The following is an 18222-nucleotide window of genomic DNA, read 5'->3' on the forward strand; positions in this document are numbered from 1 at the left end:
CGAGAAATAGAAGTTCGTATATTTCCGTATTTCTTTCGTTGGCGGTCCGAGTTCGACTTTATCGTTAGTAATTGCTTACTTCCTCCGAAGTTGTGTTAGTGTATCTTTTTCATTCGCTTTCAGAAGATTATGTTGATTTATGGACATTAAAAATGCTGTGTTTTCTTTTAAAAACGTCCAGAGTGCGGGTTCATTGGTCAATAATATGTTTTTTATCTGATTTTCTTTCATGCTTTCATCACACCGACTTTCTCGAATTTCAATCAGTTTTATCAAAACTACCTAATTAGTGATGACTTAAATATTACCTGTAATTAACTAAAATGACACTGATTAATGATAGGGTTTCAGTTTTTCACACCTTTTATTACCCAAGCTGACAAAATGGCTGATGAGTTCGAGTTAGTGAGGTTTATTCTCTGAGATTTATTACCGAATGGACCGACTAGTCAGTTCGAGTTTTCGAGAAATCGAAGTTCGAAAAATCCAAGGTTATTTATACTGATTATATAGGAGAAAATTTTGGTACTTTGAATTGTGTTTGAGAAATCCCAGGTGTTCGAGCCATCCGAGTGGAGTTCGATTGTATATCCTTGAATTGATTGAAACGTTATTCTGGGTCATCACTTTTATGTATACAGGTAAACGTTGACCTTTTAAAGTATATTCTCAACCTTTTAAAGTTGATATTGCTTTAAAATTAGTATTTATATAACAATATCATAATAAAAAGATTATGATCCAGTTAATGACCTGAGGCATTTCAGTCAATGGAAGATCCACTCAATTTCCTGAAGTTTACTGTTTTATTTGCTGTAAAAGTCATGATTTGTTCCATGCTACATTATGCAAACTTTTTTGTCACGCTGCAGTGGAGGAGAAAAAGAGGGAAAGTATGGAGCCGCAACTTATGCCGTGTGTTGCTTTTAAAGTACCATTCTGTGTAAGAATCAGGCAATGGGTGGCACATCATTTTTCTCAATTTTGTTTACTTTGCTTCAAATATATTCAATACATCGAAAAAAAAAAAAGAAAAACAAAACAAAACAACTGAAAAGCCATTAAAAAATGTATCCGGATTGATATGTGTTTATTGCTTATATAGGGAAAAAAACATGGGAAACTTTTCTCATCATTTTACTACAGTGGATTTCAATATCTTTAAAAGGTAAACTTTACAAACACATTGATGCTTATTTCTTGAGGTTATGAGGTAAAAATACTTGGATAATGCCATAAAATCCCTGAGTTTTTTATTCTTGATATGCCACATTGTATACACATTTTTGCCTGATTCTTAGTCAGAGAAGTACTTAAATCTTTTACCAAATACCAACTTTCTGTTAAAAGCTTTGGAACACTTAGAAATGACATATTATAATAAAAAATAAATTGAAGAGGTGCCATAATAGGGAAAATAAAATTGCCATTATTTCATGGTTTACAGTAACCATGGTAACTCTTTTTATGGAATGGCTTTGAATTTTCCTTTTTACTTGATCTCATATTAAGATTAAAAGTGGGTATTTTGGAATTAAGATTATTTTATTTGCTGATTTTTTTAGGTGGAGCCCTTTTTTTGTTTTACTTGCCATGTATTATGTCTGTGCTTGATTTTTCTTGAAACTTCTTAAGGAGGTATACCTAGGGTAAGGGACACAACTCTTACTAATCATTGGAACATTTGAATTCAGCATTTTACATCAATCTCATTTTAGCATCAAAGTAACTTGGATTGATTTCATTCTGTTTCAAATGAAAGCTTGATAGGCTTTGATGAAATTGAATATGATACAAACATAGCAATGATTTCAAGAGTTATGTCCCTTACCCTACATCAGGTTAATTTAGTAAGTTAAACCTTAGGCCAAACTGATTTAATTGTGTGCTTTCTATGTCAACCACAAAAAAATATGTTGAGTAGGTAGGTAATGCAATTTATTTTACAAAAAAAATTATTTTTTTAATTGTTTATTTCCAAAGGGTCGTGCAACAGATGCTGAAAAACCATGTTACACTTTTGCATAAGTGCATTATGTGCATTATCATATACTTTGCAGATCAATGATACTCTAAATTCTAAGTCAGCGTCAGTAATGGGGGTAGGCTCGGAAAACCAGAAACATGCAATTAATTTATTTTGGCCTTGTTGTTAAGCTTTGAAACTAATAATCATTTTTATGCAAAACATGAATTTATTTGTATATTTAATGTATTTTGTTTATTTTAAAGATTTTTAAGTTTTGCTTTTATTGTTGTGGCTTTACATAGACTGTTTAAGTATCAGTCTCTGAAAGAATCAGGCATTGGGGGAAAACATGGCATAAAATAAACCAACACTTTATTATTTGACTATTAATACCATTATTTTCAAGGAAAAAAGATATGATTTTATACTCCCACTCAACGAGTCTGTGGTATATTGTAATCACCTAATGACTATTTGTCATTATATCCGTCAGTCTATCGAAATTTCGTCGTATTTATCTCGGCTCGCAATGGATAGATTGCTTTCAAATTTCATGTGTAGTTTCATATAGATATGGCATATGTTGTAAGTCATTCTGAGTGATATCAGATATCAACTTGCTGTCTCTTTTGACTAAGTCACTGTAGGATCAAAGAGAAAATTTTTGTCACAAAAATACATGCAAGACCTCAGCTCCCAATGGATGGACTGATTTCAAATTTAATGTGTGACTTCATTTAGATGTGCCATATTTTGTAAGTGCTTTTGGGTGCTGTAAAACAACAACACATGTTTTGGGGTTTGCATAGCATGACAATGCATCTGACTTCATGTTCCATATTAATGGAGTTAATGGGAGCTGCAAAAATTTTCCAAAATCTTAATATTTTTTTGCCTCAATATTGGTTCATTCAAACCTTAAACAGATATTAATTGATTTGGCCTAATGAAATAAATCTGTTCGCCTTTAACAAACATTTTAATTTCTGCCTTAATGTAAAGTCGTTTTTACCCTTCACAAACATTTAATGATTTGGCCTAGACAATATTGATAGAATAGTCTATACTTCACTGTTAATGGAATAATGGATCATTTTTAAGTGTATCTCCTCATGTTCCTTTGTGATCAGACAATACTATCTCATTGAAGCATTCTTTATACAACCTTATCATCTGAAAGCTTCAGTCTGAATTCCTGATGTAGCAACTCTGAATTCTATTGGAATATAAAGAAACTGATTATTATTATATACAGTGATTGGGGTGTTCATCCGTTTGTTCATCCTTTCTTCCATCCTTCCTTCCGTCTGTAGTTCCTTTCTTTACACAGGGGGAACCCATCTTATACTCCTACTGGCAAATAGGGTGTATAAGTGATAGGAGTGTCTGTCCATCCATCTGTCTTTCCTTCCCTTATATAGGGGGGATACCCATCTCTTATTCTTGCTTCTTCTACATCGTGGATTGGAATTACATGAAACTTTTACAGAATCGTATTACATGTTTTTTATTTTGCACCTTCTTTTTTAGATTTTGATCTGAATCAATTTGGGGGTTTCACATAGCAAAACATGGACTTTGCCATTTTTTGATATAGGGACATTGGCGACCCATCTCTTATCGGTTACTCCTTCTACATTGATTCAAATCGATATGGAGGTTAAAAGATGCATGTCATCAAATTTGGGAGTAGGGGGAATCAAGTTAGTGAGCAATGCTCACTGGTTTTCTTCTTAAATTTAATTTTTTGGCCTTATGTAGAATATATTTACATATATCAAATCTGTTTGGCCTAATTTTTTATATCCCGAAACTGACATCTATTGCCCTTTTCCTATTGAAGAGTACTTCAAACTCTAACATACATTTATCTGGCCTTAAAAGTTTTTATTTTGTTTCACCTGGTGACAAACATTGAAATGATTGGTTTTTTTTTTATACCTCAAACAGGTATGTAGTTGCAAAATCAAATTCATAGTCTTTTTTTTATTGTTTTTTAGTTCCCTTACTCAAAACCTTATTTTTGTTTTGGCCTTTAAGTAATTGACGTAATAGTTCTCTGTTTTTACCAAAATAGGAATAATTGACGGTTTCTAAGTGCATCTCCCGTGTTATTTTGAAATCAGACAGTACTATCCCATTGAACCATTCTTCACAAGAGCTAATCTTCTTAAAGCTCCAATCTGAATTTCTGATGTAGCAACTATGAATTCTATTGGAATCAAAAGAAATTGATTATAGAATAAATTTGTTTTTGAGGCCATATATAGCAAACATTATATTAACTGATAATTAATTTGTTTGGCCTAAATTTTTTATAAAAAAACTGACTTTTACTGCCTTTTCCAATATTATTATCTCTATTTAATTACTTGCCCTAACAGAGAAATGGTGTTACTGCAAAGAAATATGCAATTGTATAAACCATTTTTGAACTATTTTAACATATAAAAACTTCTTTTACTTTTACTTCTTAGTTCCCCTCCTCAAATACTTATTTTTGTATTGGCCTAAAAGGATTTGACGTAATAGTTCTCTGTTTTTACCAAAGTAGCAATAATTGACGGTTTCTAAGTGCATCTCCCTGTGTTTCTTTGTGATCAGACAATACTATTTCTTTGAACCATTCTTTACAAGAGCCAATCTTCTAAAAGCTTCAATCTGAATTTCTGATGTAGCAACTATGAATTCTATTGGAATAAAAAAAATGATTATTGATTTTTAGTAATTTATTTTTATTGGCCTGGTATAGAGAAGAATATATTTACTGATATACTAGAATGACTCTTCATTTGTTTGGCTCTGATTTTTTAAAATCCAAAAACATTCATTTACTGCCTTTTCCCCAATGAACGATACTTTTCACATTTTTTTTAAAAACCAAATTTGGAATAATTGAGATAAGGGAAAAACAATAATTTTATTTTGTGGCCTAAATTGAATACCCCCTCTGAAGCTTAAGGACATTAACTAATACTATTCATTTAATTCACAGGATTGATGTACCATTCATTGTAAGAATCAGTCAGTGGGTGGCCTATCATTTTTCTCAATTAGGTCTTTTTTGCTGCAAATACATTCAATACATCTAGAAAACAATTGAAAAGCTATTTCAATTTGTCATGAAGCATCTGTTAAATAGATATTTTTTTAACGATTATATAGGGGAAAAGTATGGGAAAATTTTTTTTTACCTCATTTTTCCATAGTACAGCTCAAACAAATTTGATTTATCAGTATATTTAAAAGGCAAAGTTTACGAACACTTTGATGGTCAGTTTTAGAGGTATTAGGTTTATATACTTGGATAATGCAGTAAAATATTTGCCTTATGATATTTTGCCTGATTCTTAGACCAAGAAGTACTTAATTGTTTCAGTAAATGGATTTCTATCAACATGCAATTGGAAATATTGAATAATTTGAACCTTTTGTTTACTTAATTTCTAAAACAAGTCTATTTAATGATGAAATGAGCCTTTCTCACTCACAACTGAACATTTAATAAGTTGGATGTGGTTGTAATTCAGAAAAATGCAGGGGGGGTTCAATTGCCCCCTCTGCCATTACATGGAAGGGAACATAGAAATACCAGTGTCCATCCATTCGTGCATCAATCTGGCCACACTTGTGGATGTAACTTCTGAAAAACCGCTTAAAGGATTATTTTCAAATTTTGTGGGATTGTTTGTCGTCATTTGTAGTTGATCATATTGTCCTGCCATTTCCATTTAACAAATTTTCAGGTTTTTTTTCACTTTTTCTGAATGATTTTTTTTTACTGTATATTTACTTCTGCTTTTGTCTATTTCCATTTTGTTTGTTGACAAAGTAAAATCATCCCTGAAATTTATGGTTGTGGGACTTAATTGCACTTCAATTTTTTTGCAGCGGTGATCTTTAGATCACTTCACAACTTGATATGTAGACTAAACATTATGAGGGGAGGGGGTTCTCTTGGGAGGGGCTCTGAGGAGGCACATTAAAATTTCTTTCAATGTAATCATTTGTAAGAATTAGGCAAAACTTCATTTCACCACTCTTGATAGTTAAATTACTAATTTCCTACTTCCTCCTAAAATCTAGCTCCCCCTTCTCACCCAAATCATTGTTTCTTCATATCAGCAAACAGACAAAGGTTGGTTGTAAAGATATTGAAATAAATAATTTTAGTATTCATTGATCCTATTTCCAATTTCCAATTGATTTCGTTAGATGTTTTCTGTGATAAAAAGGAAGATTTTTAATTAAACATCAATAATAGTTCCGACCCAATAGTTCAAAGCAATGCACTATGTTTTCTTGAAAAAAGGCATTATTTCTATTCAACTTATTTTTTCTGACTATAATTATGACATGAAATAAAGAACTTGACGTAAAGAGATATTTTTCAAAAATGGATGATAATAGAATTTAACAAGGTGAAACTGTTTAAAGTTCAAAGCACGAGAATAGTATTTATTGGACTTCTAACAGGAGAGTTCCAATCAGAGAAGTTATTGTGGAATGGGAAAACTTTAATTAATTCAATCATGTGTTCTGGAATATAGTTCCTGAAAAGTTAAATCTTTTATTTTGGAAAGTAGTTTAAAATATTAACTGGAAGAATGAAATTTTATTCCATGGTCTAACATTTAACAACATGCAATGGTTTAACATGATGATGGAATTAAAAACTAGAGACCAATGTGAAGTTGTGATTAAAACATTATGGGATGAATAAAAGAAAAGGAATGACAACCATGATGGCTTGTTTCATTTCCAAAATTTATCAGTAATATAAACGTGTCTGCTAAAATATCTGTCATAAAAAAAGGATTGTGCAAAACTTTTATACACAAAACTCCTGTTGTTAAGAAATAAGGAGGTTTCAATAGTTTACAACAAGTAAAGACTGGAAATAGATTTTTTGCGATGTAGATTTTCTTTTTTTTTGTGTGAAAAATTAGTTCATTATTTTGAGTATTTCTTATAAACAAAAATGGTACGAATTTCTACTTGAAATTTGTGAAAAGGAATAACGAAATTGAATTACATCATGACTATTAATAGAAACATGATTTTAAAAGCAGAGGAGAAGTTATATGATTCTACCACTTTTTCTGTGCAGAGTGAAGTCTTCCTCCCCAACAATGATTCTAATTTGGGAGAAAAATAGCAAAATATTGTGAGACTTTTATGGTCTATCATTTTAAAATACGTGAAAAAAAATCAATTCATTTCAGAAATAAATAGAAAATTATTACCAGCAGTGATATTGAGATACAAAACAAAAAGAACAATTTGAAACAATTATTCCAGGTATTCCTTCGTATAGAAACACATGGAAATGAAAATGTAGCAATTACTGGAAAGTCCGGAAACGTTTGGAAACTATCAGAGCACAATTGGCTTAATTTATCCTACAATATTTATAAGGAAATGCTAAATCAATTCCAGTTTTACATGTTTTTCTCATAAATAAGATATCAATGGAGAGTATTGAATAGATTGGGGACTTTATCAATGAACAGTTTTGTGTTGTCAATAAGTTGTCATGGCAACACAAGGAAAAAAGATAAAATTGACTGTTACAAAAGTTAAGGTAAGATCAAGGTGGAAACCAGTCAGGGCTTTTAGTAGATTTAATAATTGTTATTTTAGTAACTTTTTTCTGTACACATGTAGTTGAATATTCTTTTTCCATATTTATTTATAAAATAACTACCTACATTCAAAGTTTCTCTCCTATTCTTTGTTCACTGTAAGTATTTACCAGTGGCGGATCCAGATTTTAGGGGTGAATGGGGTTGGCACTCCCCTTTTTATTGGAAAATGTGTCCTTTTCATGTGTAATATTAACAAAATATGGCAAGTAATGCCCTAGCTCCCCCATTTTTCTGAGGAACCTGGGCTGGCTCCCCTCCTTTTCAAAGTGTTGGGATTTGCACCTGTTGACTATTTTATAGGGGTTATATGATGATGATACATGTTGTGTTTTACAGTATCTGTTCTTTTTCCTTCAACAGAATTATTTCTTGTGGGGTACCAATTTTCGTGGTTTATGTTGCTCACTTATAAAATAAATTCAGAAGCCAATAATAGTGGTGGATCATCTGCAATATTCTATATATATCCCAGCCTGAAATAAGAATTGTTCAAATTTGTTCTGTTGGATGTTAACTATTCTGGAAATGACATATGCAGAAAGGTAGTGATTGTTTGAACTTTAATTCCAGACGCACACTATATATTATAAGAAATCTTACATATATCCGTTTGACAAGACATCAGAACTATAACAACACGGTATTATTAACTAATGGAAACACATTAATTTTGCGGTTACCTAAGTTTTCTTGGATTCTATCAAATGAACGAATTCGTGTGTATCTATTTTCACGGCTTCAAAAACTGATTAGCGTTATATGGTGTTAAAATTACTATCACATACTATTTTTTGCGCTTTTCTGTCCACTGCAAAAATAGGGAAATTAGTGCATTACGAAAATTTTAATACTTTTACGGTAATCATATGCCATTTGAGTATAAGTAAATGTAGCTCCTCATTGCCAAAGCTTAAAATCACATTATAAAATATATTTTTCAAATTCTAAAGTCTTCAAACTGGACTTTTGAAAACCCACATAACTGATTGCCACAAATAAATACACCTTTATAGTTGGGATTCTAAGAAATATTGATCACTGCTCAGATATTTAGAGTGAGTTTCATTGGACAATTAAAAATAATTTGTTGTATAAAATTATGGAAAAGATGATACTTTATTTCTTAAAGTTAGCCCAATGAAAGGAGCCTGATATATACCTTGGTCCTACACTTAGCCAAGGGGATCCTCAGGGCCCCCTCATATGCTGACACATTTTAATTGCTTATATAGAAAGTCACTAGAAATCACTGTCCCTCCACCCATCTAATGATATATATCCATCTGTCTATAGGTCTGTCTGTCTGTCTGTCTGTCTGTTAGTTATTACAGCTTTTATTTTTTATATAAGTCAAATTACATGTTGGTAACCATAAGACTTGTATATATTTTGCGATAGTTCTTGCCATCCCCCTTTTTTTCATCATTACATGGCTTTATATACTTTAAGTTCCACTGATGTCTTATTTTTCTAGTTAAACTATGGTAACCATACCTTTCTCTCTGGATGTTTAGGTAGCGCTACAGATTTAATGTTTATTAATTAAACTCCAACTCCATTCCAATGTTTGTTTTGTTGAAACATCTAATATTGTGTTACTAACACTGAATGGATTATGATGAAATCTGTTTCCACATCCATTCAAATTTAATGATTTAATCCTTGGGTATTCTATTGACAAACAGCCAGTTTATTTGGAAACTAATGATTTTATTGATGGAATCATTGCTCCCCAGAGTTATGGTGGATAGAAATGTTTTGTTTGTGTATAGTGATGGGACAATGCAGTAACAACTATAAATCTAACAAACAACTGTCTATACCAAACTATTAATCTAACAAACAACTGTCTATACCAAACTATTAATCTAGCAAACAACTGTCTATACCAAACTATCAATCTAGCAAACATAATTATTTATTCCAAACCATGAATATAGCAAGCACCTGCCTCAACCAAAAATCAAATAATACAGAATCCTGATTAAACAAAACCTTGAATGAAGGAGAAAACTGTCTTTATTAAATCCTATTTAAAGTATAAACTTGTCCAAACCAGATTTGTTATAAAGAAGGTGCATACACTCAACTGTAAGACTTAACTGTTATTCTTTTCAATGCTCAAAGAGGGAGATCTCTTATTTCCAGCTTTTCTAACAGGGAGATTTAGTATGACGACTTTTTTCATGGAAAAAAGGATAATTTTTCTAATAATCCAAGTACAAATATGAGACAAAGAATTATTATGATAATTCTGTTAGTCTACCAGGGGTTTTTAATCCAAATTTGAGTAATAAATACAACAAGGATAACTATTTGTTGATTGTTTCTCAATGATTATTATGTTATATAAACATTGTATTTATATTGATTTAATAAGCTAATTAGAACATAATAAGTGCAATATATCTGCTAAAAGGGAGATTTTGGGGGGAGAAATTTGTGAAAGTGGGAGAATTATGTTTCCCATGTGGGAGACTTTCTCAAAAAGGGAGATTGACCCCAATGGATGGAGTCTCCCTTCTAAAGAGAGAGGGTAAACAGATACAGTAAGTAAAGCAGAAATATGTTTAAATCCCAAATGATTTGACACAAACATTCCAGTGATGTGTAAGAGTTATGTCCCTAACTTTAGGTCTATCTCTTTAAGTGAACCCTGACTAAAGCAGGTATCTTTCACTTTCTACTCTAAATCTTGAAGTCACTTTGAATAGTTTTCAAAGTATTTCAGACTTTTGTTTGTGGAGGGATCAAAATGATCTTAATATGTCACCATGGGAAAAAATGGTAGAGATGGGAGATTGATCTTGATTTGTTCCCAAAATATGTTGTCCATACCATATACTTCTGAAAGTCCCAATTAAATCTATTTATATAGAGTTCAATTTTTGGTAAATGAAAATCCTGTCTAAACCAAACCAGATTTAAGGTCCAAAGCAGGTTGAGTTTGGACAGGTTTTACTGTGTGTAGATAATGGGTATTAATGATCAATATCTTATGTTTCAGGACAGTCGACCAAGTACAAAGAATAGCCGCCAGTCAAACAAAGGGAAACAATTGCCTACGAAGTCTCCAAAACGAGATGTAAGTTGACATTTCTCTCTGTAGATATTATCTTCTCATGCAACATTTCTCACATATAGATAATATCTTCTTATGCCCATGTGTGTTTGGTTTTCTTCTCGTCTGTCTGTTACCTGTTACATTTGAGTGAAGTCTCCAATTAAAAAAAGAAATTGAAAAAAAGTTATATTGGATTGCCTATATGGAGGAGAATCTACCACATGAACTATTCCAAAGATTCTACCCTATTGACTGTCTCGTGGAGTATTTTTATGTAAATGCAGGTTTTGTAAGAAATAAATTATTTAGTATTTTTCTGTGAAAAAAGTAAATTTAACAAAAAACCTCACTACTCAACAGAAATTCCTGAAACTTGGTACATAGCAAGAATATCATGAATATCGTTTGCCTGTCAGGAAATTTAGATTCTTTAAGTTTTGTTAGAGTTATGTCCCTTTTAACTTAGAAATTTACCATAAATCATCATGTATCAGCTTTTCATCAAAATCCTCTACAACTACCCAACAGGATTTCATAAAACTTGGTGTTTAGCAAGAATATCAGATGAACTGGTAGTTATGCATATTACCAGGAAATTATAATTCTCTAATTTTTATATGAATTATATACTGTAATTCAATATATCTATCGGTAACACTTTTTTTATCACATTTTCCTCAGCAACTACAAATCACAGCTGCAGTGCAAAGCAGGTCCAGACAGTGATTGGTCTAGCTTGTTTTTAAAATTATTCCAAATTTTAGCAAACCTTTTTTACTCAGCCATTGACCAAAAAAAAAAAAAAAACAAAAAACAAAAACCCTGAATGTCAAATCTTGTCTAATGAAGTACTGTGAAAGTACTATTATTTGTGGGGAACCAATTTTCATTGATTTCATGGGTAGGCTAAACAATGAAATTTAGTTCCCAACCAAACTGAGATTTCCATTAATGTGTATACTGACAACCTCAAAATCATGAATTCAAGAATCCATAAACTTAACCCTAATCCACGAAAATTGGTATCCATGAATAAAAGTGCTCTCACAGTACCTTTTCCTTTTGAACCTTTGTAAGGGGATGATCATACCTGTTGTCCTTAGCAACAGTACAGGTTTCCAAGGTTACTGTCGTTATTTACTTTTTTTATACAAGAGTAATCAAGGGAATCAAGATTCTAGTGGAAATCAAAAGAATGTAATCCAGGGACAAAGACCAGTCATGGAAAGCAGGCATACACAACAAAGAACACAAAATAACTAAAATTATACCTACAAAGTAAGAAAAGTAAATGATCAACTTGGACTCCACTACAATCTGGGAGCATGGACCAGGTACACTGGTAGAGTAAGTGTACTCCTGCTGAGTAGGGACTGGTTACTGTGAAGTCATACTCCTGCACTGAGAATTACTTTTTCTAACTTAAAGCTTTACATCTCTGCCACTGTTAAACCCCGCCCCTTTATGCTAATTAGTTTGGTACATCAGCAGCAGCTTTGCAGACTTATATTAATAAAGTACCATTCTGTGTAAGAATCAGGCAATGGGTGGCACATAATATTTCTCAGTTTGGTCTTTTTTTTCCTCATATATATTCAATATATCCAGAAAAATGAAAAGTTACTTAAATTTACCCTGAAGCATCTGTGTTGTAGACATTTCTTGACTTCTTATATAAGGAAAACGTGCAGGAAAGTTTTTCTGCTGTTTTTCCATTGTGCATTTCAACTAAATTTGACCTATCAGTATCTTAAAAAGGCAAATTTTACAAACACTTTGATGGTAATTTTTTAAGGTTATCAGTTTTAAATACTTGGTTAATGCAATAAAATCCCTGTTTTTTTTCCTTCATGTGCCACACTTTTTACACATTTTGCCTGATTCTTAGATGGAGAAGTACTTAAAGCTCATGCCCTGTGAATATTTTCACTTCCTGTATAAAAGTCAGTGTCAACCCCAGAGAGCCTATAAAAGTATTGGAGTGGTATGTACTCTGCTGTCAACATAAATTTTAATTTCTTCACTCTATACAGTTTAGATGACAAGAGTGGAGAATGTAAGATTTAGGTTGATGGTAGTGTAAGGGGGAGATTAACTCTGCATTGATGATGCCCCTTCATTGCCCATTTCATGACAATCTCTTCCACATATTTACTTCATTATTATCTTAAATAATTTCAATGTCTTTTTTTTTTTATTTTACAGGGCAGAACAGGTAAAGGTAAGTTATGATCAAGACAAATAAAATTCAGACACTGCCATTGGTAGAGGGAAACAAGGTGCTAAAAAACCCATAAAACAAACAATGCTTTTTTCTGTTTTAATACACTATATTTTTATGTATGGGTAGTTTGCACAATAACATATCTATATAATATTTACCTTGTAACAATGAAATGAAAAAACTAAAATTGGTTTTCTGGCGCTTCTGAATCAGAAATAATAGTGAATTTTATGGGTTTCTTTTTACATGTATCACCTCCTGCCTGAAGACTCCTTAAGTTAATTTTCATACATAGCTCTGAAAGAAGGGGCACTCTGTTATTCCCATTTTGGTCTGTCTGTCTGTCTGTCAAATCAATTTTATTTTTTTGTCCATCTGAACAGAAATTGGAATGATCAGACATCATCTGAACAGCAAGTAGAATGATCAGTTATTTCCCTTTAATGATGAAATTGCAATGCATTTCATATAATCAAACTTCTTAAATACTGACTTTCAGGAAAGAAATGAATGCCAATGAAAGACTTGTGTGTTTTTATCTATTATGATTCACCCATTGCCTGATTCTTACAAAGAATAACACTTTAGGGTATAAAACAATTATTCCATCTCATGTTTCCTCACTTATAATTTCCTTCAAAACAATAAAGTACAAGTGACTGTAAGAGTCATGTAGATTTTGTGCATGATTTTTTATGATTTCTTTTTAATTTGTGAGATACTTGTCATGATTTCTGTTGGATTTGTTAGAACCAGGAAATCAAGAATTCTATGAACTATTACTTCTGTGGATGAAGGTCAACTCAGAAACTTAGAATGTTAAATTGCTACTTCAGGGGCCATAACTCCATTAAAAGCTGTGCAATTTTTTAAACGTAATTCTTCTAGTGAAGGGTGTTGTCCTAATTGCTATAGTTGTTCATGTAAATAAGCAAACACTGCAGAAAATTGGTTATGATGTTTTCTTTCTTTTATTGTAAGCCATATTTGTCAACATATGAGAAATTTGTTTCTAGGGTAATCAAGAGAAAAATTATTATAGCAAAAATTAAAAGAATGCAATCCAGAGACAAAAACCAGACATGGAAAAGAGACACACACAACAAAGAATATAAAATAACTAAAATAATACATACAAAGTAACAAAAGTAAATGACCAACTCAGACCTATGCATTGTTTGTGTGTATTCTGATTAAAAGTAATCAAAATAAACCTGAGAATGTGTACTTTAAAATCATATATGTAATTTACTACACAAGTGTATGAATATTGTTTACATGTGTGAGTAATTTGCCTCCATGCTGTCAGTTAGCAGAAAAGGTAAAAATGTTGATTTTCAGTATTTTTTATTCAAGTAAATTTTGTGAAGAATTTCTATGGACATGGTACCATTAGGGTAATGATTTTGAAGGCCTTATTTTCTAAGCTTTGCAATGGTATGCAACTTTAAGGTGTCGTTTGTCCTGGGAATTCACAGTGAAACATTGAAAATTACTTGTTTAACATGTAAAGTAATGGAAACGTTAGAAGTGGTTAGTGAGACCTTAGGCTCAAGCTACGAATCATGCATAAATTTGTTAATCTGGTCTTCAGTTTATCCCATATTTGGAGTCAAGTGTTGAATAAGGGTGCAATTAAAATATCATAAATTTCAGCAAGAAATTTTGGGGACTCTATGGCAATGTACCTTTACATATAGGCACATCCAAAAAGGATGTATTGATTTCTATGGTTAGTGACCTTTACCTTTGAACTTTGATCTTAGGTCTGATGCTTTTTTTGAAAGAGCAACTCCTCATAAAACTGCTGCAGCATATTTAGAAAAACTTTGAAGGTAGTTGGGACATTATGTGTAGTTGTGCATAATACTAATTCACTGAATTTTGTGGGTAGTATACCCCTTTGAACTTTGGAATGGGGGGAGACAAATGTTTTGAAGGCAAAAGAAATCTCCATTATGTATTAAATTTTTAATCATCGTCTGCATAATAATTGATTGATACCTGAAAACAACAATTATCTTTGTCATCTAATTACTGTTAATGTATTAATTTTCATGATGATCTAATTTTCGCGGTGGTCTGAAAAATGTGAAAAAAATTGTACTCAGGAAATTGATTTATAACACTGTATAACACTAATCATTTTTTTAAACCACGAAAATTGATACCTGCAAATATGTCCACTTGACAGAATATGCCATTCATCCGTCTATTTATTTTTGGGGAGGGGAGCAGAGGTTACCAGGTGAGCTTTGCCAACAGTTTTTCTAGTTCCAGCTGAATGAAGTTTGGTGTGTCCTGTACAGTTTCTAGGAAGGAGTTGGGTTGGTTATCATCTTTACAAACCAATTTGTTGTCTTATTCCCTCATGTTCCTTTTCACTTTCTTCTACCCCAGACATGACATTTTATGATCACCTTGGTGGGTGTTTTTAGAAAAGCAGAGGATGCTTACCTTACTGGTTGAGCTGGTTTATGCTTTTCGTTTCTGATTCTGCGTTGCTCATCTCCTTTTATTTCTTTATATATTATGTTGGTTTTCTTTTACCACCTTGATTATGTTATTCAAGATGACTGACAACAATATTTACTTCCATGTGAAAGGTTTAATCTGACAAATCATAAAAAATAGTGTGAAAACTGCAGTTTGCAGGAAGAGACTTCAATGTTAACACTAACACAATGTATAATTTAGATTTGGTGGAGACTTCAATGTTAACACTAACAAAATGTATAATTTAGATTTGGCAGAGACTTCAATGTTAACACTAACAAAATGTATAATTCAGATTTGGCAGAGACTTCAATGCAAGATGAAGGTGGGGACCCTAATACAGCACACGTTGAGACACGACAGAGTAAGAAAAATAAATCGAGCCTTGAACCAGTGAGGGAAGGAGAAATTGTAGAATTTACAGACAGTTTTGATTTGAAAGATGATGACGCTTGGGTAAGTGGATTTTTATTAGGGTAGGATACAGGAATTCATCTTAATTGAAGAGAATGTCTTAAGGCCTATAGCTGATTTAGAATTTTTGGCTAGGGGGAGCATAAATAAAATTACAGGCTTGGTGAAGCCAGGGGAAAAAAACTTCTTGGGATAGAAGATATGAAAAATCAAGATTTCATGCAAAAAAAATATTTTTCCCAATTTTAGGGGTGCACATATACAGAGTGTGCCCTATGAATCAGTGCTTTGGCTAGTATTTGGATGGCAATGTCATGGTGTACAAATAAATGTCTGTCTGTTTGTATGTCTGTCAGTTCCTGAATTCCAAACTGGTCTGGGGCTGGCATGTGAATTAACCGCCAGTAGTCTCTAACAGTTTCTTTATTTCTGTTTTAACAAGGGACTCAGACCTTCAGGACTTCAGACCTTCAGGACTCAGACCTTCAGACTTTTGAACTGATTTTTAGGTGTGTTTAATTGCATGTATTATTTTTTCCTTAGGGGTCAGATTTAAAAGGGAGAGGGTTGTATCTTTTGCACCTGTCCCAATTCAGGAACTGCTGGCCTTTTTGTGTCTTGTTTCATTGTCACTTTCAGTGAAATTTTATGTTGCAGGAGTACGTAGGGGCAACAATTTTACTTTACCTGTGTATAATGTTGTTTTTGGGCCAGCTGCAGCCTGCCCGGTGGTTTGAGGGTTTCCACGTCATTCATTATAATGTTGTTTTTGGGCCAGCTGCAGCCTGCCCGGTGGTTTGAGGGTTTCCACGTCATTCATTATAATGTTGTTTTTGGACCATCTGCAGCCTGCCCGGTGGTTTGAGGGTTTCCACGTCATTCATTATAATGTTGTTTTTGGGCCAGCTGCAGCCTGCCCGGTGGTTTGAGGGTTTCCACGTCATTCATTATAATGTTGTTTTTGGGCCAGCTGCAGCCTGCCCGGTGGTTTGAGGGTTTCCACGTCATTCATTATAATGTTGATTTTGGGCCAGCTGCAGCCTGCCCGGTGGTTTGAGGGTTTCCACGTCATTCATTGACGGTTCATAGCTTACATTTGAGCAGAATTTGTTTTTTAACCCAATAGGGTTGTTGTCTAGTTGACTTATCCATTCTGTTGTCATTTTATTCACCACGTCCACCCTTATTTATTCTATTCAACACGTCCACCCTTATTTATTCTATTCAACACGTCCACCCTTATTTTGTTTTATTCAACACGTCCACCCTTACTTATTCTTTTCAACACGTCCACCCTTATTTATTCTATTCAACACGTCCACCCTTATTTATTCTATTCAACACGTCCACCCTTATTTATTCTTTTCAACACGTCCACCCTTATTTATTCTATTCAACACGTCCACCCTTCTTTATTCTATTCAACGCGTCCACCCTTATTTATTCTATTCACCACGTCCACCCTTATTTATTCTATTCAACACGTCCACCCTTATTTTGTTTTATTCACCACATCCACTCTTATTTTATTCTATTTATCACGTCCACTTTTATTTTATTTTATTCACCATATCCACTCTTATTTTGTTCTATTCAACACATCCACTTATTTTGTTCTATTCACCTCATCTAGTCTTATTTTGTTCTATTCACCATGTCCACTTTTACTTTGTTCTATCAATTCCTGAAAATTATGCAGTAAAATCTGTCTTAACACAAGTCTTTTTACCTGAGTGTCTGGTTTAGACAGGTTTTGTGTTGATATGTCTGATTAAGGCAGGGCTGGTGTACACAGATGTTCAGTTTAGACAGATCTGTTGTGTACATGTGTCTTAAGGAGGTAAAATCCAAGTGATGATTTAAATTTTTCTATTTCAGGCAAAACAACCCATTGACCAAATGCACAGCAGATATGTACAGTATAGGAAACTGGTGAGTTTCATTCCCCCACTACCATTTCTCCCCAATATTAATGTATGATTAGGCCAGAAGAGAGTATATGTTTGTTTCCTGTTACCAAGGAAAAAAAGTTCCAGGTTGGTTAGTTGAAGTTTTTTGAAAGAAAAAAATCAGTTACCAGGGAAGTACACTGAGCAGGCAGGCAGCTGCCAATCCTTGTCTGTGCAATAATTAGAACAGTTTTTTGTAGATTCTTTTACAAATTATGATATATTTTTTTTTCATGTGATGAAATGAAGGTCAAATTTAATTTTTAGAAAAAGTTTAATCTTTGATTTGTTATTGGACATTCAATGTATGCTGGTAATATTGTAACCAGCTTCCATACTTGCGTCATCCATGGCTAGGAGTAACCATTTTGATACCAGCTACTTTTGGCATTATTTCTAGAAACATTTTTTTAAAAAAATTGATCGTAATATTTCTTGGTCGGTGGTTTTGAGTCCAA

The 18222-nt window shown here is 32.8% G+C and overlaps 1 protein-coding gene across 1 annotated transcript in view; it reads left to right on the plus strand.

The window, feature by feature from the left end:
* LOC148596482 (uncharacterized) overlaps nucleotides 1-18222 on the plus strand; it is a 141474-nt gene that overhangs the window by 80382 nt on the left and 42870 nt on the right. Inside the window, exons 16-20 of the mRNA XM_088563120.1 lie at nucleotides 873-893; nucleotides 10625-10702; nucleotides 12887-12902; nucleotides 15697-15857; nucleotides 17694-17747. Of these exons, the coding sequence (XP_088419246.1) occupies nucleotides 873-893; nucleotides 10625-10702; nucleotides 12887-12902; nucleotides 15697-15857; nucleotides 17694-17747 (330 nt within the window). The remainder of the gene's footprint in view (nucleotides 1-872; nucleotides 894-10624; nucleotides 10703-12886; nucleotides 12903-15696; nucleotides 15858-17693; nucleotides 17748-18222) is intronic.

Source organism: Perna viridis, chromosome 15 (assembly GCF_037379345.1).
Source record: "Perna viridis isolate PV_CMFRI_1.1 ecotype Kerala chromosome 15, ASM3737934v1, whole genome shotgun sequence".
Classification (NCBI taxonomy): domain Eukaryota; kingdom Metazoa; phylum Mollusca; class Bivalvia; order Mytilida; family Mytilidae; genus Perna; species Perna viridis.